Genomic DNA, 26,550 nt, shown 5'->3' with positions numbered 1-26,550 from the left:
TTGGCCAGGACATAAAGAAACAGGTACTTTCACACATTACTAATGGGAATGTAAAATGGTACATCTATTGGGAAAAATGTTTTAGCTTATACTCAAAAAGTTAAACACAGAATAAGCTAAAAATAGAATAAAGTGGAGTGACCCTGTAATTCCACTCTTGGTATGTACCCAAAAGAACTAAAAATGGGCACTTCAGTATATACTTTTCATGAATGTTCACAGCAACAGTATTGTATTCACAATGGCCAAAATGGGAAAACAACCCAAATGTCTATGGATAAACAAATTGTATACATACATAAAATGGGATATTATTCAGCCATAAGAAAGAATATAGTACTGATATATGCCACATCTTAGACATGTATAAAACATTATGCTATGTGAAAGAACATTTCAAAAAGATTACATAGACATCTCAAAAACATTATGCTATGTGAAGGAAGCCAGATAAAAAATAATACACGTTTTCCAAATTATGTCACAGGGAACTGAGGTAGAGCCCAGCAAAGTCCCTCAATTGAGGAGATCAACCTAAGAGACAGAGAAGACCAATGCTGCTGGAGTTAAGTCTATGTTCCAGAGAGGAGATAGCTATATACAGAGAATCCTGAAAATGAGTAGAATAGTTCTCCTAAATATATTACACAACGGCAACCAGCAGGTACGTGTGAGGAAGCTATGTTAAGCTGGGAAGAGAAATACCTATTTTGACAGCATTAGAGGAAATAGTGCCTCGCAGTCACTCAGGATAATGAAGAGTCTGTTCCCAACAGCAAGTATCAGAAACTCATAAATCAAAGGGCACTGGGTAAAGCACTTGGGAAGGCATTAGAAAATAATAACCTCTGGACTGAATACTGAACCGGAGCCACCCATCAAATTACAAAGCAAGACATAAAGTAATCAAACCGCTTCCAAAAAATGCATTAATTGCATCCAAAAACAGACTCAGAAGAAACAAATTTTTAGAAACATTAAAATATCCAGCAACAAATAAGGAAAAATTCACAATGTTTGGAATCTAAACAAAGATTACTGTGCATAAAAAGAGGCAGAAAAAAAAAACATAATCAGGGGAATAATCAAACAATCAAAACCAAACCAGAACTAAGGAAATAAAATACACTGAAAACTACAAAATATTGCTGAAAGAAACTAAAGATGGTCTAAATAGACACTCTGTGTTCATGAGAACAAATAATATTGTTAAGATGTTGATATTACCCAAAGAGATCCAGAGATTCAATGCAATCCCTGTCAACATTCCAAAAGCTTTTATTGAAGAAATGGAAGTACCAACCCTCAAATTTATATGGAACTCAAAGGGCACTGAATAGTAAAAAAAAAAAATTGAAAAAGAGGAAAATTTGAAAAATTTGAAAAAGTTGGAAGATGTATAATACCCAATTTCAAAAATTACTATAAAGTGATAGTAATGAAAATAGTGTGGTACAGGCATAAGGAGAGACATATAGCCCAATGGAACAGAAATAAGCACATATATCCATGACCAGCTGATTATTTATAAGGGTGCCAAGTCCATTAATTATGGAAATATTAGTCTCTTCAGCAAATGGTAAAGGGACATGTGGATTTCCAACTGCAAAAGAATGAAGTTGAACCCCTACTTCATACCAAATATACTAATTAACTCAAAATGGATTCATGACTTAAAAATTCGTGCTAAAACTATTAAATTCCTAGAACAAAACAAAGCTGAATTTTCATGCCTTTGATACAGCAATAAATCCTTAGATCTGACGCCAAAAATACTGATAACAAAAGAAAGCACAAATAACTCTGACTTCAGCAAAATTAAGATTTTGTCCATCAAAGAATACTCTCAAAGAACTTTGCAAATTGGCAAAGCAGAAATGTTTACAGTGTCTAAAACTGGTACAATATATAAACACTAAACTTAAGAAAGCTGGAATGGTTATATTAATATCTATAAAAACAGACTTCACTGTAAGGAGTATTATCAGGAATATAGAAATGTATTACATAATGATAGAGGAGGAAGTGATCAAGAAAAAAAATAGCAATCCCACATGTCTATTTAACTAGTTACTGAGTTTCAAACATGCGGCAAAACTAAAAGGAGAAATAAACAAATTCACAATGACAGCTGAGGTTTTCAAACATTCCACTCTCACAAACTAATATAACAAGTTGAAAACCTCCTGGTAAACAGCCTGGGGGGCCAAGGCAAAGACTTACCATAGAGGCAGAGCCACTGCAGACAGCCTCTACTGTGGCAATGCCCAGCAGAATTGTGGGATCAGAGTTTTCAGAGTCTCCACTAGAGCAATGCATAGTGGAGCCAGGAAGCAAGGCCATAATACATGAGTCCCTACTAGGGCAATGACTAGTTTTATGAGGGAAGGGCCAGCTCTGGTAACTCTGCAGAGCCACCAGAGTCCAGTACCAGCCTGGGAGATCAGCAGGCATCTGAGTCCAACCTGCAAGAGCTGCTGCTTGAGTGACACCCAACAAAGCCATGAGTGGGGCTTCTCAAGCCCTTGAGGGCACAACCCCCACCCCAGTGTGCCCAGAGGCAGGACAAAGAGTCAAGAAAAATTACTCTGGAGGCTTGAGATTTAATGTTGTTTCCTTTGTTGGGTTTTGGACTTCCTTAGGACCACTGATCCCTTTCTTCTTGCCTATTTTTCCTTCTGGAAATCTATCCTATGCTTGTTCCACCATAATATTTTGAAGTAGATACTTTGATTTTACAGTGTCACAACTAGAGGGAAATTTGACTCAGGATGCATTGTGCCTTGAATTTCACCCATATACATCTGATTTAGATAAGACTCTGGACTTTGAACTTTTCAGTTAATGTTGAAACAAGTTAAGACTTTTGGGGCTACTGGAGAAAAATGACTGCATTTTATATGTGAGAAAAACATGAATTTTAGGGGTCAAGGTCAGAATGGTATGATTTGTATATATCTTCAAAAAGATGTGTTAGAAACTTAATCCCCAATCCAACAGTGTTAGGAGGTGGGGCCTGAGGGGACATGTCTAGTTCATGATGGCTTGACCTTCATGAATGGATTAATGCCAATTATAGAATGTCTTGAGGCTGAAAGATCACTCTCTTGCTCCATTTCACTCTCTTTGGCCATCATGTGATGACACAGGAAAAAGGCCCTCATCAGATGCCAGCCCCTTGATCTTATACTTCCCAGTCTCCAGAACTGTGAGCCAGTTAATTTCTTTTCATGACAAATTATGGAGTCTGTGGTATTTGGTTTTATGTATGATAGCAGTACAAACAGACTAAGACAGTGCTTTCGTAGTAGAGGTATACACACATAGATCAATGGAACAAGCTGGTAACCCAGTGAATTCCATTAAATATTGGAGGACAAAATAATATTAATACTATAGAAGCACTTTCAGAATAGCAGGAAAAAGCAATTTCCAACTCATTTTATAATGGCAGCATAACCATAATCCGAAATCACAAAAAAGATATTATTTAAAAATACAGAAAAATGCTCTTGAAAAGGCATAAATACTAACAAATCAAATAATAAATAAAAGGACCATGACCACATAGGCTTCATCCCAGAAATGCACAGTTGGTTCAGCATGAGAGAGTCAATCAAAGCAAATTACTATACTAATACAATAAATGTTCTCAGATGTCTTTTTTTTTCAAATTGGCAAAGAACATCTAAGATAACCCTATAGCTAACACCATATTTAAAAGTGAAAGAGTTATTGCTTTTCCTCTAATATTTGGAAAAGGGCAAGAATGAATGCCTTCTTTGACATTTTTGTTTGACACTGTACTAAAGGACCTAGTCATTGCAATAAAGCAAGCAAAAAAAGAAAAAGGCTTAAATATCAGAAATATGACATATAAGAGAAAAATATACATTATTTTGAAGTACAAATGAAATATTTGTCAAAACATATATACCATGTACCAGGTCATAAAACATTTTTCAATAAATTAAAAGTATTCTTCAGGTCATGCAAAGTACATACTCTAATAATGGAATTAAATTAAGGTTCCATAAAACAGAAATCTCTGGAAATCCCCCAAATGTCCGGAAATTAAATACCACTCTTCTAAACAACCAAATACTCAAAGAAAAAATTAAGTGAGATTTTTTTTAAGCATTTTGAATTGAATGAAAATGAAAATACAACAAGTTGAAATTTGTGAGGTGAAACTAAAGCAATGTTAGACAGAAATTTTTACCTGAAGGACATAAATGATCAAAACTTTTCTAAGAAGAAATAAACAACTTTTGCTGCAGAGATTAGTTTTGTGACTCACAGATCTACTCAGACATCCAAGAACCCCACAATAGAAATGGGGTTATGCAGGAAAGCTCTGTGGTGGATCCCCTATCTAATGGTATAATTTTCCATGGCATACACAGGAAACCCACAAGATTTTTGAGACTGCTGTACCAATGTCTACTTAGACTAAAGGGGCCAGAGAAGGATAAAATGAAAGAGGACCGATGGATTTCCAAAATAAGCTAAAAGAGCTACATGGCTGCAAGCTTGTGATCTTCTTCAAGAAAAGAAAATCATGATTCTGATGGAAGAGCAAAGGGCTCAGAGGCTGATCCAGCCATAGTAATACTGTAAAAACTGGACATCCATATGCAAATGAATGAAGTTGGACCTTTAACTTACACAGCACACCAGTAATTTAAAGTAAGTAACACACCTAAGCTAACACTTTAAAACTGTTAGAAAGCACTGGGGGAAAGTCTGATGACACTGAATTTGGCAGTTACTTCTTGGATATGGTAACAAAACCACAGGCAACAACAACAACAAAAAAAAATTGGACTTAACAAAATTTATAACTTTGTACACTTAGGACTTTATCAAGAGAGTAAGAATACAACCCACAGAATGGGGAGAAATATTTGAAAAGTTACACATCTGATACATTATTAATATCTAGAATACATAAACACTCCTAAAACACAAGAATAAAAAAGGCAACCTAATTTAAAATTAGGCAAAAGACTTGAATAGACATTTCTCTGAAGATATACAAATGGCCAATAAACACATGAAAAGATGCTCAGTATCAATTAGTCATTAGAGAAATGACAGACAATGAAACCCACAATGAGGAACCACTTCACATTCACTAAGACAGCTAGTGTAGAAAACAAACAAGTAAGTGTTTGTGTGGAAATGAGAAACCTGGAAGGCTTTGCATATTGCTAGTGGTAATATAAAACGGTACAAGTGCTGTGGAAAACAGTTTGACCTCTCATAGGATTACCATATGATTCAGTAATTCCACTCCTAGGTATATATGCAAAGATTTGAAAGTTGGGATTCAGATAATTGTATACTAATACTAATAAAAGCATTCATCACAATTGCCAAAAGATGGAAACAACCCAAATATCCATTAATAAATGAATAGGCAAATGTACTAAAATATTCTATCTTAAAAAAGCTCTCATATAGGTTACCACATGAATAAACCTTAAAAATACTTTAAAATAAGCCAGACACAAAAAGACAGATACTGTACGATTATACGTGTATGAGGTACCAAAAGTAGACAAATTCATAGAGACAGAAAACAGAATAGAGATTACTGGGAGATGAAGAGAAGGGTTAATGGAGTTACGGCTTAATCGATATACTTTTTGATAGCCATTTCAAAAAGATTCTAAATGGATAGTAGCTATGATTGCACAATATTTTAAATGTACTCACCACTACTGAATTTTACACTAAAAAATGGTAAAAATTGTATATTTTCTGCCACGTATAATTTTTTTATTGCATTTTAGGTTTGGGGGTACATGTGAAGAACATGCAAGATTGTTGCATAGGTACACACATGGCAGTGTGGTTTGCTGCCTTCCTTCCCCTCACCTGTATCTGTCATTTCTCCCCATGCTATCTCTTCCCACCTCCCAACCCCCCCGCCCCTCCCCCATTTCCCCCCAACGGACCCCAGTGTGTAGTGCTCCCCTCCCTGTGTCCGTGTGTTCTCATTGTTCAGCACCCACCTATGAGTGAGAACATGCAGTGTTTGATTTTCTGCTCTTGTGTCAGTTTGCTGAGAATGATGGTTTCCAGGTTCATCCATGTCCCTACAAAGGACGCGAACTCATCGTTTTTGATGGCTGCATAATATTCCATGGTGTATATGCACCACATTTTCCCTATCCAGTCTATCATCGATGAGCATTTGGGTTGGTTCCAGGTCTTTGCTATTGTAAACAGTGCTGCAATGAACATTCCTGTGCATGTGTCCTTATAGTAGAATGATTTATAATCCTTTGGATATATATCCAGTAATGGGATTGCTGGGTCAAATGGGATTTCTATTTTTAGGTCCTTGAGGAATTGCCACACTGTCTTCCACAATGGTTGAATTAATTTACACTCCCACCAACAGTGTAAAAGTGTTCCTATTTCTCCACATCCTCTCCAGCATCTGTTGCCTCCAGATTTTTTAATGATCGCCATTCTAACTGGTGTGAGATGGTATCTCAATGTGGTTTTGATTTGCATTTCTCTAATGACCAGTGATGATGAGCATTTTTGCATATGTTTGTTGGCCTCCTGTGTGTCTTCTTTTGTAAAGTGTCTGTTCATATCCTTCGCCCATTTTTGAATGGGCTTGTTTGTTTTTTTCTTGTAGATCTGTTTTAGTTCTTTGTAAATTCTGGATATCAGCCCCTTGTCAGATGGGTGGACGGCAAAAATTTTTTTCCATTCTGTTGGTTGCCGATTCACTCTACTGACTGCTTCTTTTGCCGTGCCACATATAATTTACCAATTAAAAAAACAGCAGAGCTTCTGGGAGACATGGGTAATGAGAAGGTTTGGACAGGATAATTAGAAGAATAATGAGAAGGTTTGGGCAGGCCTGGAAGATGTTATGATGTCAGAAAGTGAGAAATTGCTTAAAAAATAATGAGGGTATACTGGATAAGTACAAATTTTACTTTAGAGAAACTACAATGGTGAAATTTTGGATAATTTGAACAACATAATCAATGATGATGGCAATGAAAAATAATCAAAATAATACAATAAATATTCACAAATCCATAATGGCAAATACATTAACAATAAATTGGGAGATAATTTAACTCTCCCTTAGAGTAGAATCATAATCAATAAATGCAGAATGACGAATATAAAAAACTGCCATTCGGCAAACAATACAGAAACAATTGTCACACACAGGAATCATCACTGGATGCTAAAATTCATCATTTGATGTTAAACTTTGTCCATACGTTTGACAAATGTACAATGAATATGCATGTTTCTGTAGTCTCAAAATATTTTCTAACAAGACTTTAAGACAAAAGGATAAAATAGTAGTCTTACCATGGAGAAATTTGGCAGATAAACCTTAACTAAGAAATCACAGTTAACACTGTAAATAACAGGACATTTAGATACTATGTACCTCCTGATATGATTCACCTAGAAGAGCACATCATCACTTCTGAGGTACTTTTGCCAAAAATGCATAAATTCACGAGAAATCAGAAACAATTCAAATTGGGAAACACTCTACAAAATCGGTCTCTTCAAAAGTGTCAAGGTCATAAAAGACACAGAGAAACTATCAGATTGGAGGCAGTAAAGGCAATGTAAAAATGAATGTAATATCTCATACTGGATCATGGCCCCCCAAAAAGACATTACTGGTAATATTAGCAAAATTTGAGTAAGTTTTATAAATTAGTTGATAGTATTATATTAACGTTAACATTCTAGTTTGACAATCCTATATATTTTCATTGAAACATTGAATCCATTTATGTTCAAGGTTAATATTGAGAAGTGAGATTTTGTTCATGTTATAATGTCAATTGTTATCTAGTTGTTTGTAGATTCTTTGTTTTTTTCTGTCTTTGTGGTTTGGTGGAGTTTTGCCATGCTGTCATTTGATTTCTTTCTCTTCCTCCTTTGTGTACTTGTTTTTATGAGACTTCTGTTCAATTATGCTGATTTATTTGCATCTAGAGAACCGCTGCTTCTTAGTTTTGAACTTATTTTCATTACGGTGGGACTTATTTTTTTCTTCTTGAGGATGTGGCAATGATGTATAGTGAGTAGGGTAATTTGACTTTGCTTCTGGGTGTATTCAGTGGCATACACTCCGTATGATTTCCTTGGTTATAAATAGTCAATGTGATAGCTTTCTCAAATGCCAGTGTACCAGAGGTCATATGATGTTTTGTGTCATTCCCAATCACCATATGCTTGGGTTAGCACATGTTATAATGGGCTGTACAGGTTAAATTCCAGGTCAATAGGTGACACTTGCAGTTAAAGCCAGCTATCATAATGGCAGTAGGTATCAGGGCATTCCAGGCAATGGGTTGGGTCACGTATTGGTCAGTTGTCTGGGCCTATGCTCTGCCTCTCAGGTGGAAGGCCAAGCTAGACAAACCTGCACTGAAGTCCCACAGTGCAGGAGAGCAAGGACCAAATCTGATGGGGGTCAGAGAGTCGTTCTCAGGACCCTGGAGAAATGTCCCAGTGAGGAGTGAAAGAATTGCTGCCATGCCAAAGACCCAGCACAGGGAAATGGAGTGTCTGGCTCCACAGCCTAGTGAGCTGTGGGACCCACATTGCTTTTATCCTCTGGACCCAGTGGGGTTCCCTCCCATGCCCTGACACTGGCAGCAAGTGGGGACAATAAGTTAAGTCACGAGCAGTTTCTTTCAGTCTGCGAAACTGCACCAGGCTGTTTAAACTCACTGCCTGGTCAAAAACCCTGCCTCTCAGGTAAATAGCTTCCTGCTGTTCCAGGAAGGTGGTGGGGGTCAGGGGTGTCACACTCATCTGTAAGATCTTGTTATGGGGGTCCTACGCGGCTCAAGACCAGAGTGTCAACCCCCAGTCTGAGATTCTCAAACCAGTGATTGTCACTGGTGGTAGCTGGCATGTAGCCAAGCAATTCGCTAGACTCTAGGAAAAGGAATGGTCTCTTGGTGCTCAGGTCTGGGAGCATGTTTAGTACATTTCCCAGTGCTGTTCCCTCTCATAGTCTCCTGACTGCTCCCCAAGCCAGATACAGGGCTTGGGAGGGTCAAGGAGCTCTCCTGTGGCCTGGATTGCCTGGCTTCCCAGTAGGAATGTGTATCACAGAGACACTCTCCTGCTCATTCACTGAGCTTTCATTCACGATTCTCCACTGGACCTCACCATGTGGGATACTGTCCATCTTCTTTTGCCAGTGTACAAAGTTTTATTTCACTTTTATGTTGAACTCCTGTGTTCTACCTTGGATAAAAATTTTCAGTGTGACTCTCTATACACTTTTTCTATTTCCAAGTGGGTGAGGTGTGCTGGCAAAGTCTCCATTCTGCCATCATTTTTTGGCTTCCAGGATGTCCTGGCATCCTGCCTAGTAATCTGATTCCTTCAAGCCACAGGTGACAAATGCTTCATGACAGTCACCTGGGGTCTCCCGTATCTCAGGAGAAGGAGCAATAGATATGGGACTCTGAGCCATACACACTGAATTTAAACTGATCGTTTTAGTGAAATATTTTTGTTACCAATTGTACCTTTTTGTCCCCTTTCTACCTTGGTTTCTTTTGAGAAATAATGTGGAGTTTGGGGATAACTTACTTTTTTCTATCTACCAATTGTTATATACATATCATTTTACTATCTTTTAGTAGCTGTCCTAAAAAAATACATCATGCATCTTAATCTATTATTACAATCTAATACAAATCATTACTTATACCAGTTCTAAACAATGGTTGAAATTTTAAACATTTTAATTTTATTTATTCCTTCCTGCTTTTGGTGTTACCACGATCATATATATTTAGTTCTATATATTTTAAGCCCGTAAAGCAGTATATATTTTTGTATAGTCAATATTTATTTATATTTATCTCCATGTTTTTCCTTTCCATTGCCACTTATGCCATCCTGCATAGACATGTTTCTTATTGAGAGCATTTTAGACTACCTGAAAATTCCCCTTTAGTCTTTCTTTGAGTGTAGACTGCCTATGTCAGTTCTCTCATATATTATTACGTCTAATGGCGTCTTGATTTTCCATCACGTACGATGATATTTCCAGCAGGTATAGCATTATAAGTTGACAAATGTTTAATTTCAGAACATAAACATGTCATCCTATTGCCTTTCGGCATCTATCATGCATTTCCACACACCCCTTCTATCTATGCTGCCTCTTGAATCCTTACACCCTGACATTTTACCAATGTCTTTAATAGAAATAATAATTTTTAAATTTTATTAGGCTTTCTAATTTTTCCAGAAAGAGATTGTGTCTACTATAAGCTACTCCATCACAGCCAGGAGAAGCACTAATTTTTGTCTTTAGATTTTGACCCAGTATTTCTTCATGATATTGTTAATTCTTCAACATATGTAAGACAGTTTCACTCAGATAAGTTTTTCAAATTACATGGACTGCTTTTACTGAAAATAAATGTATCTATTTAAGGAAAATCTGGGCATCCCACACTGTAATCCATAGAATAACCTATCCATTGGCCATGATTTTTCAATTATTTAGTTTCTTCAGAAATATAATGACTCAAAATAAAAGCAATGTCTTTGTGGGTCTAAAAGGTGGATGAGTTTTATTTACTACTGATAACAGAACTATTTAAATACATGTAGTGAAAAAGATGCAAAAGAAACATTTTTTTTTTTTTTTTGGTCTCTGATCCTCTGATATAAAATCAAAAAACAAGGGTTCAGGAATGCAAGTTTGAGTGGGATAAATTTATTGACTCTAAAATGCTTTATTTTAAAAAATTGTAAGTACTAAACAATTCACTGTTCCTGCATAATTAATTTAAAGTAGACAAGTATACTTTATTAATAAAACCATCTCAAGAAGATTAAATACTCTAACTTGCAACCTAATCATTTCTGACAACACAGATATTGTGTCACAATGAAAGAACTCCCTGCTGGATTTTCCATGTGATTACCAAAAGGTTTGAATGGCTATTCTTTTTTTAAAAAAGGAAAGCAATAGGATAAATAATCTTGTCTAACCTATTATTGAGCTACCCATTTAATCCATAATAATCAATGGCAAATAGTGTGCTACCTCAGTAGAACCATAGGCATCCTATCAAGTTATTGCCTTATCGAAACTAATATTCCTACATTCTATGTAGGTGTTGCCTTATCAACACTAAGATATCTCAAACTTTGGTGTATATAAGAATCACCTAGGAAGCTTATAAATATAGATGTCTGATTCATACACATTGGATATATTTTGAAAAAATCTTCAGTACATTCTGATACATGTAAGAGTTTTAAAACCATGGCCATAGTTTAAAGAGAAAAAAGTAGGAAGGGCAACTGGGGTATTATGTCAAAGAATGTCATTTGACCTACAAGTTTTATGTTTTGATTTTTTTGAAAGAAATTAGCAGAAATAAAATGGGGGAAAGTTGAATATACAAGCTATACAAAAACGGAAATAATAGAAATTGCAAAGTAGGCCAGGTGTGGTGGCTCACGCCTGTAATCCCAGCACTTTGGGGGGCCGAGATGGAGGATCATGCAGTCAGGAGATAAAGAACATCCTGCCCAGCATGGTGAAACCCCATCTCTATTAAAAACACAAAAAATTAGCCTGGTGTAGTGGTGCATGCATGGAATCCCAGCTACTTGGGAGGCTGAGACAGGAGAATCGCTTGGGCTCAGGAGGCAGAGGTTGCAGTGAGCTGATATCGTGCCACTGTACTCCAGCCTGGTGACAGAATAAGACTCCATCTCAAAAAAAAAAAAAAAGAAATTGCAAAGTAAAACATTTCAGAATCTGTGTTTTAACAAAATTCTTTTAAAAATAATGTAATATTTGCCTGGTCTTTGGTTGTAGTATATTATATAATTTATAAAATTATAAGACATAGATAATTCACACATTTAATTAAAATTCTCTTTAAAGTGCCAAAACTGATTAACAAAATGATGTATATAATAAGCAATGCTAAATGTGAAGTCACAGAGAAGCTTTTCAGTATAAATTAATTTTAAAATACTAAATAAGTTAGGAAAAAGAAAAATAATATAGGTTGAAATGTTAAGTCTTCACTAGTTTTTAAGGAAACAGGCTTTGTCTGCCACCTGTAAATAAAACTTAAATGAGTAAAGAATGATAAGGCTGGGTGTGTTGGCTCACGCCTGTAATCCCAGATCATGAGGTTAAGAGATGGAGGGCATCTTAGCCAACATGGTGAAACCACGTCTCTACTTAAAATACAAAAATTAGCTGAGCATTGTGGTACATGTCTGTAGTCCCAGCTACTCAGGAGGCTGAGGCAAGAGAATCGCTTGCACCCAGGAGGCAAAGGCTGCAGTAAGCTGAGATTGAACCACTGCACTCCAGCCTGGCAACAGAGCGAGACTTTGTCACAAAGCAAAAAAACAAAAACAAACAAACAAAAACAAAAAACAAACAAACAAAAAAACAATATCCAAAGGGAAAGAACAAATCTGGTGCTTAATCTACCACTGAGATTTACTTTACTGAGAAAGTAAATGAACTTCCCTTATGTCATAAACAAGCTTTGTCCTCAATCTTGTTTGTTAAATATAAACATGGTATATCTTTTTATTCTAGACAGACGTCGTTTTACAAGATACCTTATATATTTTATGAGCTCATCATTATTTTATCTAGTATTCAGTTTCATACTTGAATAGATTTTAAGTTCATTTAGCATGTTAATTTTGTCTTTTACCTAGTGTTATCCTAATTTAAAACACAGGGTAATTTATTAAATCATTTTCTATTCAGAGAATAATTTAAATATCTTTTTGAGTTGTTATACGCTTTTCTAAAATTTTAGAGTGATGGCCTTCTGTAAAATTGATAAAAATTATTACTATCCTATGGGGTCCTGAATGTTACATTAAGGGAACTGAATCTTGTTTCATAACTTACAGAAATGATAAAACAAAGATAATTGTAAATTAAAAAGGTTATTAACCATAAGATGGCACAAAATAAAATTTGGCAACTCACTAGTTAATGATGATGAGCCCATAAAATCCAAAAAATAAATTTTATTTTATTTAAGCAAAATCCCACCTCCCCACCATAAACCTGATGCTCATTCATGTTGTTGCTTGGATGGTGCTTGCTATCCTGGTCTCCTACCTCAAGTAACTACCTCAAGACTGAAAGACAAATCTCACCAAGAAAGCCGTATCATAATTACATTGAACCTTTGTGATCTATCCCACTACTAACTCAGTTTTCATTATATAACCTTCTTGTATTGTTTTCCCCTTCAGTTTAGCAGTCTCTTATTCCCTAATTGTTTCATGGATACATCTCTTAAATATCTAAGCTCTGTGTGCAGAGATCAAATATCCAGAAGAACAAAATACTATTTTAGATACAGAAAATATTTTTGAGATCCATGTTAAATTTTCTCATATACTTCTTATTTTGGGAATAAAACAATTAATTAGCTTGATCAAATAATGTAGCACATAATAAGTTGAGTTAACACTCATTACATGGTGAAATTAGAAAATATCACAATTGTGCTGTTACCCAAATGTTTAAAACACACAAAAAAAATTTTAATGGTAAAATTACTTGTAATTCTGACATTCAAACCTACTACTTCACTTGAAAAAGCTATGTTTGACAATTACAAAATACTTACAATTAACGAGATGCAAATATTTGAACAATTTTAGTTTATCTTAAGTCTTTTTTGAATAATGGTAAAAATGCATGCAATAGACAGCTAAACTACTATGTTCCAGGTTATTTTTTGGATATTTCTATGTTTTTCTTTATCCTTATCTTTGTTCTGGAACAATATATGATACATACACACACACACACACACACACACACACACACACACACACACACACATATAATCACTGATTCTTGAAAGAGTTACAAAGTTAGAAGTTATTTATTTAATTTGTATTTCCTAATATAACTTTGTAGTATATTTTTGTAAAAGTCCATATGTTTAAGCAATAACAAAACACACAAAAAAAATTATAAAGATAACTCCAGCCAAAAAAAGGAAACAAATTAAAAGGAATATTTACTGGTCTATTTTATGAAAAGGGTTTTAATCTAATGTAAACTGCAGAAAGAAAGGAGTAAAGAACAGTCAGAAATGACTAAATGAGAATGATATTGCCATGACTTGGATATGGTTTGTTTGTTCCCACAAAATCTCATGTTGAGAATTCCCAATGTGGCAGTGCTGGGAGGTGAGGCATGGTGGGAAAGGTTTGCGTCAGGGGAGCAGATCTCTCATGAATAGATTAATATCCTCCCTCATGGGTGACCAGGTTCTAATTCCATTAGTTTCTTGTGAGAGCTGGTTGTACAAAAGATCCTGGCACTTCCCCCTCTCTCTGGCTTCCTCTCTCACCATGTGATTTCTGCACACTAAGGCTCCCCTTCACCTTCCGCCATGGGTGGAAGCAGACTGAGGCCCCCACTGAATGCCCAATTTCAAACTTTTCAGCCATCATAATCATGAGACGAAGTTTTTTTCCTTCATAAACTCTCCAGGCTTAAGTATTCTCTTGCGGCAATATGAAACTTACAAAGTCAGGTATAAATTTAGTGATATTAGTATAAAATTTTTAAAGTCTTTTGAGACTGAAAATTAATTGGCCCATTAATGTCTCAATAATAGAAATGCAAAGACTTTGAATTCATGTGCTCAACCTAAGTCAATAGCCTCTACAGAAGTCTCTTCTATAGTAAAGATGAAAAAGAAACAATAAATGTCAGAAAGCAGCTCAGATCCTGCAGTGCTAGGACCAAAAGATAGAAAAAAACAATTGGTAATAAAGCAATTCATATACTTATTTCAAAAGGAAGGAAAAAGTCACAAAGATATCTACTATAGACTATACAAACCTAAACTCATCAATAATTGATTCCAAAAGACATATTATTTCATTCTTTTAAAGGTAAGGAATTCTAAGTGACTCATAACTATTTTTGTGTTTCCTCCCAGATAACTGCCTAATGCTTCTAACTCTCTTGCTGTAACATTAATTCCAAGGCCAAAATCAAGCCAGACTGCTTTTAATTTCACATCTTTAGATTGACATAGTCTTTTCAAATAGACTACCTTAAATAAACTATGAAAAATACCAAAATGATCGCAAAAATAAGTGATAGGCATTCACTTAGGCTAATGTAAAACATGAAATCATAGTTCATTACATACCACAGCACTCAGGACATTTTGGATGTTGCAGGTCATTCATTCCATACCCTGGAAAGCAGCGATTAATCCAAACCATTTGGAGAGTACCTTCGATGTAGTATATTTCAGGCAATGGCTCTGCACGTCTGCCAAGAGCTTCTACTTGTTGATTAAAAAATCTCTCTATGAGATTTTTAGCCTAAAATATAAATAAAATTTGATAAAATTATTAGCTATACAAATATAATTTTAGAACAAATAAGGATGCATGTGGAGTTAAGAGTTTGAGAAAAACTCTCAAAGTCGTTACTTTTTCTTGCACTCACAGAATATAAATAAAACACGAAACTGAAAAGATGTCTTCAATACACATCAAATATTTCTAAATGTACATCCAATTTCAATGCAAAAAAATCATTTGAAGATATAACCAAACTTTTTGGTCTCTTTGTATTTTGAATAATATATGGATAAGTAACTGAGTAAAATCAAGAAAGCTATCTGAAATTAATTGAATGATAAGAAATGTAAAGTACTTTAAAAATGTATTTTAAGCACCTGTAAGAAGCATATCCTGAGGCACAACACTCACTCTTTTCACAAAGGAAAATTTATTTTAAAAACATGAGACAATATAACATATTACAACTTTTACCTGTGTTTCAAAAATTAAGTCTAAATAATAATAAAGCATCACTCTGATCTATAATTATCTTTATGTTTATAATAATTAGACTGGCTTGCCTCCTGAAATTAACAAGAGGCTTTGACTTCTCTATGACTGCTACAATGTACACATTAAAGTATGAGGTATGGTCATAACTTCAAATTGCTACCAGCTAGTTAGTTCTACTCCATTCTGCCATACTAACTTGCACCTCCGATCTGGTCAGGAGCAGGAACAAATGGACAACACAGGCTGATCTATTACCACTAATGGTGCATCTCATGTCTACTGAGTTCTTCCAATATCTTGTAAATTACACTCCTTCCATTACAATTTCTATAATGTCCAGACTTGACAGTGCAAAAATACCCACAAAGGATAATAAAATAACTTCGTTTCACACATAAAGTAATTTAAAATATTGCATAAAATTATTTTCAGGTTGTGTGTATAAGGCAGTGGTTCCCAACCTTTTCAGCACAAGGGAATGGTTTTATGGAAGACAATTTTTGCAAGGACGAGGGTGGCGGGATGGTTTCAGGATGAAACTGTTCCACTCTAGATCATCAGGCATTAAGATTCTCATAAAGGGGATTCCGCCAAGATGGCCTTATAAGAACAGCTCCGGAGCGTATTTCCCAGTCAGACAGAATTAGAAGGCAAGTGATCTCCCCATTTCCAACTTAGGTACCAGGTTCATTTCAATAGGACTGGTTGGACAGTGGGTGTAGCCCAAGGAGGATAAACCAAGACAGGGCAGGGTGCTACCTCACCTGGGAAGTGCAACTGACTGGAGGATCAGGGACTACCCCTCTGCCCCCACAATACTCTGGTTCAGATACCATGCTTCCCCCATGGCCTCTGCAAACCACAGTCCAGGAGATCTCCACCGGGCTGAAAAGGCTTGTGAGTTAACAGCACAGATCTGAGTGGCAGCTCCAGCCAGCGCCAGTTGTCAGCACAGATGTGGGCAGATGTTTTGACTAGCACCAAGAGTACCTGTGGGACGGAGCTACCCACTCCCCAGAAAGAGGGGGAGCTGAAAGCAGAGGGATAGGTGATAGGCTGGGTGGGTCCCACCCCCACAAAGACAAGCAAACTGAAGCCTTCTCACTTGAGAGTTTCACAGCCAACACATCAGTTTGAGCCCAACCTAGGATGATTGAACCTGATGGGGTGAAGGGCATCCACCATTACTGAGTGGGTCTAAACCTACCTGTGTAAACAAAAGCCAGAGGAAGCCTACACAGCAGCTGGAATGAGGCTGTGACAGTCCAGCAGTGCCTCTGCAGGCAGACAAGGGACAGACTGCCTCCTCAAGTGGCTCCTTGACCCCTGTATACCCAAAAAGACACCTCACACAGGAGAGCTCTGATGACACCTAGGGGGCACCCTTCAGGGATGAAGCTACCAGAGGAAAGATCAGGCAGCAATCCTTACTGTTCAGCAAACCCCACGGGTGATTCCTAGGCAAGCAAGGTCTGGAGTGGACCTGCAGCAGTCCTACAGCAGAGGGACCTGACTGTTAGAAGGAAAACTAAAAAACAAAAAGAAATAGCTTCAACATCAACAGAAAGAATGTCCACTCAGAGACCCCATTCAAAATCCCCAACTTCAAAGATCAAAGGTAGATAAATCCATAATGACAGGAAGAAACCAGCACTAAAGGATGAAATCAACAAAGACCAGAATGCCTATCCTCCTCCAAAGGATCACCCAAGGGATCACAACTCCTCACCAGCAAGGGAACAAAACAGGATGGAGAATGAGTTTGATGAATTGACAGAAGCAGCTTCAGAAGGTCGATAATAACAAACTTCTCTGAGCTAAAGGAACATGTTCTAACTCAATGCAAAGAAACTAAAAACCTTGAAAAAAGGTTAGACAAAATGCTAACTAGAATAACCAGCTTAGAGATGAACATAAACAACTTGATGAAGATGAAAAACACAGCACAAGAACATCAAGAAGCATACACAAGTTTCAATAGCCAAATCAATTAAGCAGAAGAAAGGATATCAGAGACTAAAGAGCAACTCAGTGAAATAAAATGGGAAGGCAAGATTAGAGAAAAGAGAGTAAAAAGAAATGAACAAAGCCTCCAAAAAATATGGGATTATGTGAAAAGACCTAATTCTACACTTGATAGGTGTACCTTAATGTGATGCGGAGAATGAATCCATGCTGAAAAACACTCTTCAGGTTCTTATCCAGGAGAATTTCCTGCACCTCGCAAGGCAGGCCAACATTCAAATTCAAGAAATACAGAGAACACCACAAAGATATTCCTCAAGAAGAGCAACCCCAAGGCACGTAATTGTCAGATTTACCAGGGTTGAAATGAGGGAAAAAAATGCTAAGGGCAGCCAGAGAGAAAGGTCGGGACACTCACAAAGTGAAGCTTATCAGACTCACAGGGGTTCTCTTGGCAGAAACCCTACAAGCCAAAAGAGAGTGGGAGCCAATATTCAATATCCTTAAAGAAAATAACTTTCAACCCAGAATTTCCTATCTAGCCAAACTAAGCTTCATAAGTGAAGGAGAAATAAAATCCTTTACAGAAAAGCAATTGCTGAGAGATTTCATCATGACCAGAACTGTCTTACAAGAGCTTCTGAAAAAAACACTAAACATGGAAAGGAACAACCAGTACCAGCCAATGCAAAAATGTACCAAATTGTAAAGACTAATGATGCAATGAAGAAACTGCATTAACTAATGGGCAAAACAACCAGCCAGTAACAAAATGGCAGGATCAAACTCACACATAACAATATTAACGTTAAATGTAAACAGCCTAAATGCCCCAATCCAAAGACACAGACTGGCAAGCTGGATAAAAAGTCCACTCATTGGTGTGCTGTATTCAGGAGACCCATCTCACATGCAAAGACACACATAGACTCAAAATAAAGAGATGAAAGAAGACTGATCAAGCAAATGGAGAGAAAAAAAAAGCAGGGGTTGCAATCCTACTCTCTGATAAAACAGACTTTAAATCAACAAAGATCAAAAGAGACAAAGAAGGGCATTCCATAAAGATAAAAGAATCAATGCAATAAGAAGAGCTAACTATCCTAAATTTATATGTACCCAATACAGGAGCACTCGGATACATATAGCAAGTTCTTAATGACCTACAAAGAGACTCAGACTTCCACACAACAATAGTGGGAGACTTTAACACTCCACTGTCAATCTCAGACAGACCAATGAGACAGAAAATCAACAAGCACATTCAGGACTTGAATGCAGATCTGGACCAAGTGGACCTAATAGACATCTACAGAACTCTCCAACCCAAATCCACAGAATATACATTATTCTCAGCACCACATCATACTTACTCTAAAACTGACCACATGATTGGAAGTAAATCACTGCTCAGCAAATGCAAAAGAACTGAAAACATAACAAACAGTCTCTCAGACCAGAGTGCAAACAAATTAGAACTCACTATTAAGAAATTCACCCCAAACCACACAACTACATGGAAACTCAACAACTTGCTCCTGAATGATGACTGGATAAACAATGAAATGAAGGTAGAAATAGATATTCTTCAAAACCAATGAGAATGAAGACACAACATACCAGAATCTCTGGGACACATTTAAAGCAGTGTCTAGAGGAAAATTTATAGCAATAAATGCCCACGTGAGAAGTGAGAAAAGATCAAAAATCAACACAATATGGTCAAAATTGAAAGAGCTAGAGGAGCAAGATCAAAGAAATTGAAAAGCTAGCAGAAGACAAGAAATAACTAAGATCAGAGCAGAATTGGAGACAGAGACACAAAAACCCCTTCGAAAAAAATCAATAAATCCAGGAGCTGTTTTTTTGAAAATATCAACAAAAGAGATAGATGCTAGCCAGTCTAATAGAAAAAAACAGAGAGAGAAGAATCAAAGAGATGGAATAAAAAATGATAAAGGGGATATCACCAACAATTCCACAGAAATACAAACTACTATCAGAGATCACTACAAACAACTCCATGCACATAAACCAGTAAACCAAAAAGAAACAGATAAATTTCTGGATGCTTACTCCCTCCCAAGCCTAGACCAGGAAGAAGTTCAATCCCTGAATAGACCAATAACAAGGTCTGAAGTTGAGGCAGCAATTAATACCCTACCAAATGAAAAAAGTCCAGGTCCAGATGGGTTTACAGCCAAATTCTACCAGACATACAAAGAGGAGCTGGGACCATTTTTTTCTGAAACTATTCCAAACAATACAAAAAGAGGGAATCCTCCCTAACTCATTTTATGAGACCAACATTATCCTGATACAAAAACCTGGCAGAGACACTGAAAAAGAAAACTTCAGGCCAATATGCATGATGAACATCAATGCAAAAATCTTCAGTAAAATACTGGCAAACCAAATGCAACAGCATATCAAAAAGCTTATCCATAACGAGCAAGTCAGATTCATCCTGGGGATTCAAGGCTGATTCAACATACACAAATCTATCAACAGAACCAAAGACAAAAACGAAATGATCATCTTAATGGATGCAGAGAAGGCCTTCAACAAAATTCAACAGCCCTCTATGCTAAAAACTCTCAATAAACTAGATATCAATGGAATGTATCTCAAAATAATAAAAGCTATTTGTGACAAACCCACAGCCAATATCATACTGAATGGGCAAATACTGGAAGTATTCCCTTTGAAAACTGGCACTAGACTAGGATACCCATTCTCATCACTCCTATTCAATATAGTATTGGAAGTTCTAGCCAGAGCAATCAGGCAAGAAAAATAAATAAAGGGTATCCAATTAGGAAAAGAGGAAGTCAATTTGTCTCTGTTTGCAGATGACATGACTGTATATTTAGAAGACTCTATCGTCTCAGCCCAAAATCTACTTATGTTGATAAGCAACTTCAGCAAAGTCTCAGGATACAAAATCAATGTACATAAATCACAAACATTCCTATACACCAATAACAGACTAACAGAGAGCCAAATCACGAGTGAATTCCCATTCACAATAGCTACAAAGAGAATAAAATACCTAGAAATACAACTAACAAAGGATGTGAAGGACCTCTTCAAGGAGAACTACAAACCACTGCTCAAGGAAATAAGAGAGGACACAAACAGATGGAAAAACATTCCATGCTCCTGGTTAGGAAGAATCAGTATCATGAAAATGGCCATACTGCCCAAAGTAATTTATAGATTAACATTATCCCCGTCAAGCTACCACTGACCTTCTTCACAGAACTGGAAAAAAAAACACCTTAAACTTCATATGGAACCAAAAGAGAGCCCTCATAGCCAAGACAATTCTAAGCAAAAAGAACAAAGGTGGAGGCATCACGCTACCTGACTTCGAACTATACTACAAGGCTACAGTAATCAGAAGAGCATGGTACTGTTACCAAGACAGAGATAGAGATCAATGGAACAGAACAGAGGCCTCGAAGGCAACACCATACATCTAAAACCATCTGATCTTTGAGAAACCTGACAAAAACAAGCAATGGGGAAAGGATTCCCTGTTTAATAAATGGTGTTGGGAAAACTGGCTAGCCATGTGCAGAAAGCAGAAACTGGACCCCTTCCTGACACCTTACACTAAAATTAACTCCAGATAGATTAAGGATTTAAACATAAGATCTAACACCATAAAAACCCTAGAATAAAAACTAGGCAAAACCATTCAGGACATAGGCATAGGCAAGGACTTTATGACTAAAACACCAAAAGCAATGGCAACAAAAGTCAAAATAGACAAATGGGATCTAATTAAACTTAAAGAGTTTCTGCACGGCAAAAGAAACAATCATCAGAGTGAACAGGCAACCAACTGAATTGTAAAAAATTTTTGCAATCTACCCATCTGACAAAGGGCTAATATCCAGAATCTACAAGGAACTAAAGCAGATATACAAGAAACAAATCCATTTAAAAGTAGGTGAAAGATAGGAACAGACAGCGTTCAGACAAAGACCTTTATGAGGTTTTCAAACAAACATGAAAAAATTGTTTATCATGACTGGTCATTAGAGAAATGCAAATCAAAACCACATTGAGATACCACCTTGTGCCAGTTAGAACTGCGATCATCAAAAATCTGGTGACAGCAGAAGCTGGAGGGGATGTGGAGAAATAGGAACACTTTTATACTGTTGGTGGGAGTATAAATTAGTTCAACCATTGTGAAAGACAGTGTGGCAATTCCTCAAGGATCTAGAAATAGAAATTCCATTTGACCCAGCAATCCCATTACTGGGTATATACCCAAAGGATTATAAATCATTCTTTTATAAAGACAAATGCACACATATGCTCATTGTGGCAGTTTACAATAGCAAAGACCTGGAACCAACCCAAATGCCCGTCAATGATAGACTAGACAAGGAAAAGAAATAAGATCAAGGGAGCTAACCAAAGCCAAGACTCATCACCCAAATCTTAGCAAACAATTATAGCCACCAACTTTCTGGGCATGTGACAGGATACCCTTTTCTCTCCCTTGTTAGAAGAGGACTCCATTTCACAGCTTCACCTTAGCATTCAGCTTTTGATAAACAGTCCATGCAGTACCCCCCACAAACTTTTATCAAACTCAATTCTAAGCTTTAGGGCAAAGCCCTAGGAAAGAAAACAGGATCTAAGGGATCCAGAGGCAGACAATAATGGAGGTTAAGAGGCACAGAGCAGGTAGGTAGCATGACTAATTTCTGCTGATTAAGCCAAGCCTCCTGTTTCATAGACAAAGCTCATGCTAGTATCCATGGCATAAATGAGGTCTAGAAACTCAAAGATTACTGACAACAGAAGGGAGAGGGCATATGTGGGTCAGAGCAGATATTCCCACCTCCTTAGTTCCCCCTGTCAACATAGGTGAATGCCACTATGATACCCATGGACAGCACCCTGTCACAGTCACCAGACTCAGGGATACAAGGACAGATGAAAGAAAGGGGTACGCCTCACTTTCTCTCCCTCGAGTTCCCTGGGTATTCACTAGGAAGAGAAGGGAACCTGGGACACCTCACTCCCCTCTTTCTAGATGAGCAGCCATTCATCTTCAGTCTTTACCTCTTTCAAGTACACCCTGAACCCCTGGGACTCCTTTGAAAAAAAAAAAAAGTCCCCTGAAAAGAAAAGCTTTATAGAGGGATTAAGAACATATGGAGGGACTATGTTTTACAACAATTGGTTAGCGGTTCAGGAAACAAAAAACTGTTACTGCTTCAACAATGAGCAATCTGTAAAATACACACATTTTTGCATGAAAAAGAACAGTTCATTTTAATTACTACAATCTGTCCTACAGGCGATGCCAAGCTCATAGTGAAGAAATATGACTGGAACAGCTTTAATGTAAGTTCTAGATTGGTCTAACAAACCTAATGAGAAGTCTAACGGATTAGTTAACTAATTAGTCTAACAAGAAGGCAACAACTAGCATTATGGGTGTTTTGGGATAGGCAACAGACATCACACAAGATTATAGTCTAACTGGGGCTCAAATATCCACTAGGGGAGAAATAATATTTACAAGGTGTTACAGATACTATACCTATAAAATAGAATCTTTTGAGTATCTTTGATTAACATCTATATTAGGGAATCTCTGGGGAAAGTGACTAAATAACCAAAAGGGGTTAGAAATTATTTTTAAAAGGAGATAGAAACACAAAGGTATCTGAACAAACTGGAGAGAACTGTGAATTTTTGTAGAAAAGGGGGTTATTTTGATGCTGAGAGTGCAAATAAGAGATAGGAGTATACAGACTTTATAACATAAAGTCTCCACAGAAAACTATAGAAAATGACTAATCAGAAATTAAAAGTTGTCCCTCTCTTTTTACGAACATCAGAACAGGAAAATGTGATCTATTACGGAATTAGGCAGAGATATATGAAATAGAGCTACATTTGAGAGCAGAACCAAAGGAATGAGGAAGAAAGTAAGGTCTATATAACAATTTAAATTCTATGAAAGTTGGAATTCACTCCTAAGAAGCACAATTAATCCTAAAACTTCAAATCAGAAAATTTTCACTTTGCAATGTGAGGACAACTTCAATCCTGTAGCAGAAAGCAAAACAATCCATTCTTCATCGTTTTCTCTCTGGAAACTAAAACTTGCAATAGAAAATTATACTATTCAAGAGAAAGATGAAAGACAAATTATAACTTATATTTTGAAATTATTAGAGATTTGCTTAAATCTCTAATAATTAAGACATATTAAGTTTTTTTCAAGTAGTATATTTATAAAGTCATATTTTTTAAAGTAGACTATAAAATAGTATATGAGACAGTGAGCAGGTAGAAATGAAATTTAAAAATAGGAAAAATATGTCTATTTTTAACTTTGTGGTATACTATGTATGTTGAAAAAAACCTCCTGTCAAAAATCACCTAACTGAAAAAAAAATCATCTAATTGAAAACAAATGTTTTGTGTAGCCACATTTCTACAGTTACACAGGGAGGGAGGAAAGGAAGAAAGAGAGCGGGAAAGAGGGGAAAGGAAAACCAAGAGGGTAGGAAGGGAGGGAGGGAGAGAAGGGAAAGGAGGTAAGAGCTAAACTTGAGGAGAACACTACAAACCTAGTAATAGCTATGTCCCTTATTCACAGTGGACAAGGAAAATAAAATTGATCACAAAGGGAAGAAAACAAGGATTCTTAGAGGAGGAATAGGGGCAGGGAGGGTTAAAAGGTTGGAGGAAAGAAACTCCAGTGTGAATTCCTAGACCAACTGGCTATCTACTTGCTGATAAAGGTCTAAAAAAGCATGACTTTGTCAGCCAGAATTATGAAGTAAATAGTGAAATGAAGAAACAATCGAAGGCACAACAGCCAAATTAGATAATCAAGCAATTCAGATAACTGAGTATCTGTTACTCAAAATGCAAAAATGATTTTAAAAGTGTATTTAAAATATATAAGCTTAAAATGGGATGAAAACAGAATAACAGAATTTATATCATGAAAAGAGAGAAAACATATTTGAAAAATAAACTATTTGAATACATGTAATGAATAGAGTGAAATTAAAATTTCAATGGACAGCTTTAGCGGCAGATTAGACCTAAATGTAGCCAGAATAATGAAACACAATAAATACTGGAAGATAATATTCAGCATAAAAAACATAAACAGCTAGAAAAGAATATTACAATAGGAATGGAGAAATCAATGAGAAAATCCAAATTATAGTAAATAGAAATTTCACTATTTTAGATAATTTCATTGAGATATGATATAATTTACATAAAATGTATTCGTTGTTAGTATACTGCTCAACAGAAAAGCAAAGTAGAAAAGGTGATTTTCTTTTTCTTTTCTTTTTTTTTTTTTTTTTGAGACATAATCTCACTCTGTCACCAGGGTGGAGTGCAGTGGCACGATCTTGGCTCACTGCAACCTCCGCCTCTCAGGTTCAAGCAATTCTCCTGCCTCAGTCTCCCAAGTAGCTAAGATTACAGGCACCCACCACCATGCCAGGCTAATTTTTGTATTTTTAGTAGAGATGGGTTTTTATCATGTTGGCCAAGATGGTCTCAATCTCATGACCTCATGATCCACCCTCCTCGGCCTCCCAAAGTGCTGGGATTACAGGTGTGAGCCACCATGCCCGGCCAGAAAAGGTAATTTTCAAAACAATCCTGACTGAAAATTGTCCTTAACTGCTGACAGCCAATGAATCTTCAGATCAGGGAGGCACAATAATTTCTGGAAGAAAAATGACAAGAGAAGGAAGGACTGAAATATAAGAAGAAAAGCAAATAAATAAATAAAATTGTGGGTAAATCTAAACCGACACTGATATTTTGAAGCAATCTTAGTAACAAATAGAAAAATAAAAAGAAGAGAACTAAAAAAGTAGAAACTAAGACCATGAAAGATAAAAACAATTCAGGATAGTTAAAGTTTCTTAAGGTCTTGTATTTTTCAGGAGTGTAAAATAAACTAATTTTCAGCACTGCTGCCAAGTATATGTTAAAATCTGAAGCAAACCCCACTAAAATGAATATTCAAAGTGTACATCAAACAGAAAATATAAGGTAAAAAAAGTTTAATACATTAAAACAGGAAAATCTGAACAACAGAAAACCAAGATAAATGATACATAGCAGAATGTTGATAACCTATACAGAATAATTGTGATATGTAAATAATAAAGAAACTACCCAGTTAGAGCTATAAAAAGGAATCATTTTTGAAAAGACACAATCAAAGAAGTCAAAAAAGAAAGAGGGTACAAAGAATAGATGGGAAAAATAGAAAGAAATGGCAAGATGGTTGATTTAAATCCAAATATATTGATAACTAAATTAAGTGCAATCGATTTAAATATTTCAATTAAAATGAAAAGATTGTCAACTGGACTGAAAAGCAGTCACCAACTATGGCCTACGAACACGAAATATTTTTCTCTGTATTAAAAAGAACGAATTATAAAATATAATTTAAAAATATCTGAAACAACATTAAATAATAAAATAATACTTAGAGCAAAAATCTTCCCCTTCATTGATTAACGGGGCCCAATGTAACCAACCTGCCACCAGGTAGCTGGCTAATCACCATGAAGAATGGTGCCATGTAATAGGGTTTAGTATTGGTTTCTGTTGTTGGCAGACTGGATACTTAATGGTGGCCACAGTCTTACCAGCCTTAGTGAATGGGAATCCATACTG

General features: G+C 36.3%; 1 protein-coding gene across 4 annotated transcripts in view; it reads right to left on the bottom strand.

The window, feature by feature from the left end:
• ZPBP (zona pellucida binding protein) overlaps nucleotides 1–26,550 on the bottom strand; it is a 139,628-nt gene that overhangs the window by 30,418 nt on the left and 82,660 nt on the right. For all 4 annotated transcript variants that reach the window (XM_074379704.1, XM_010341388.3, XM_074379702.1 and 1 more), the window contains one exon: nucleotides 15,225–15,402. In XM_074379704.1, the coding sequence (XP_074235805.1) occupies nucleotides 15,225–15,402 (178 nt within the window). The remainder of the gene's footprint in view (nucleotides 1–15,224; nucleotides 15,403–26,550) is intronic.

This window comes from Saimiri boliviensis, chromosome 10 (assembly GCF_048565385.1).
Source record: "Saimiri boliviensis isolate mSaiBol1 chromosome 10, mSaiBol1.pri, whole genome shotgun sequence".
In the NCBI taxonomy this organism is placed as follows: Eukaryota; Metazoa; Chordata; class Mammalia; order Primates; family Cebidae; genus Saimiri; species Saimiri boliviensis.
The sequence above is the reverse complement of the archived record's forward strand: the minus strand, read 5'-3'. Positions and strand labels throughout refer to the sequence as shown.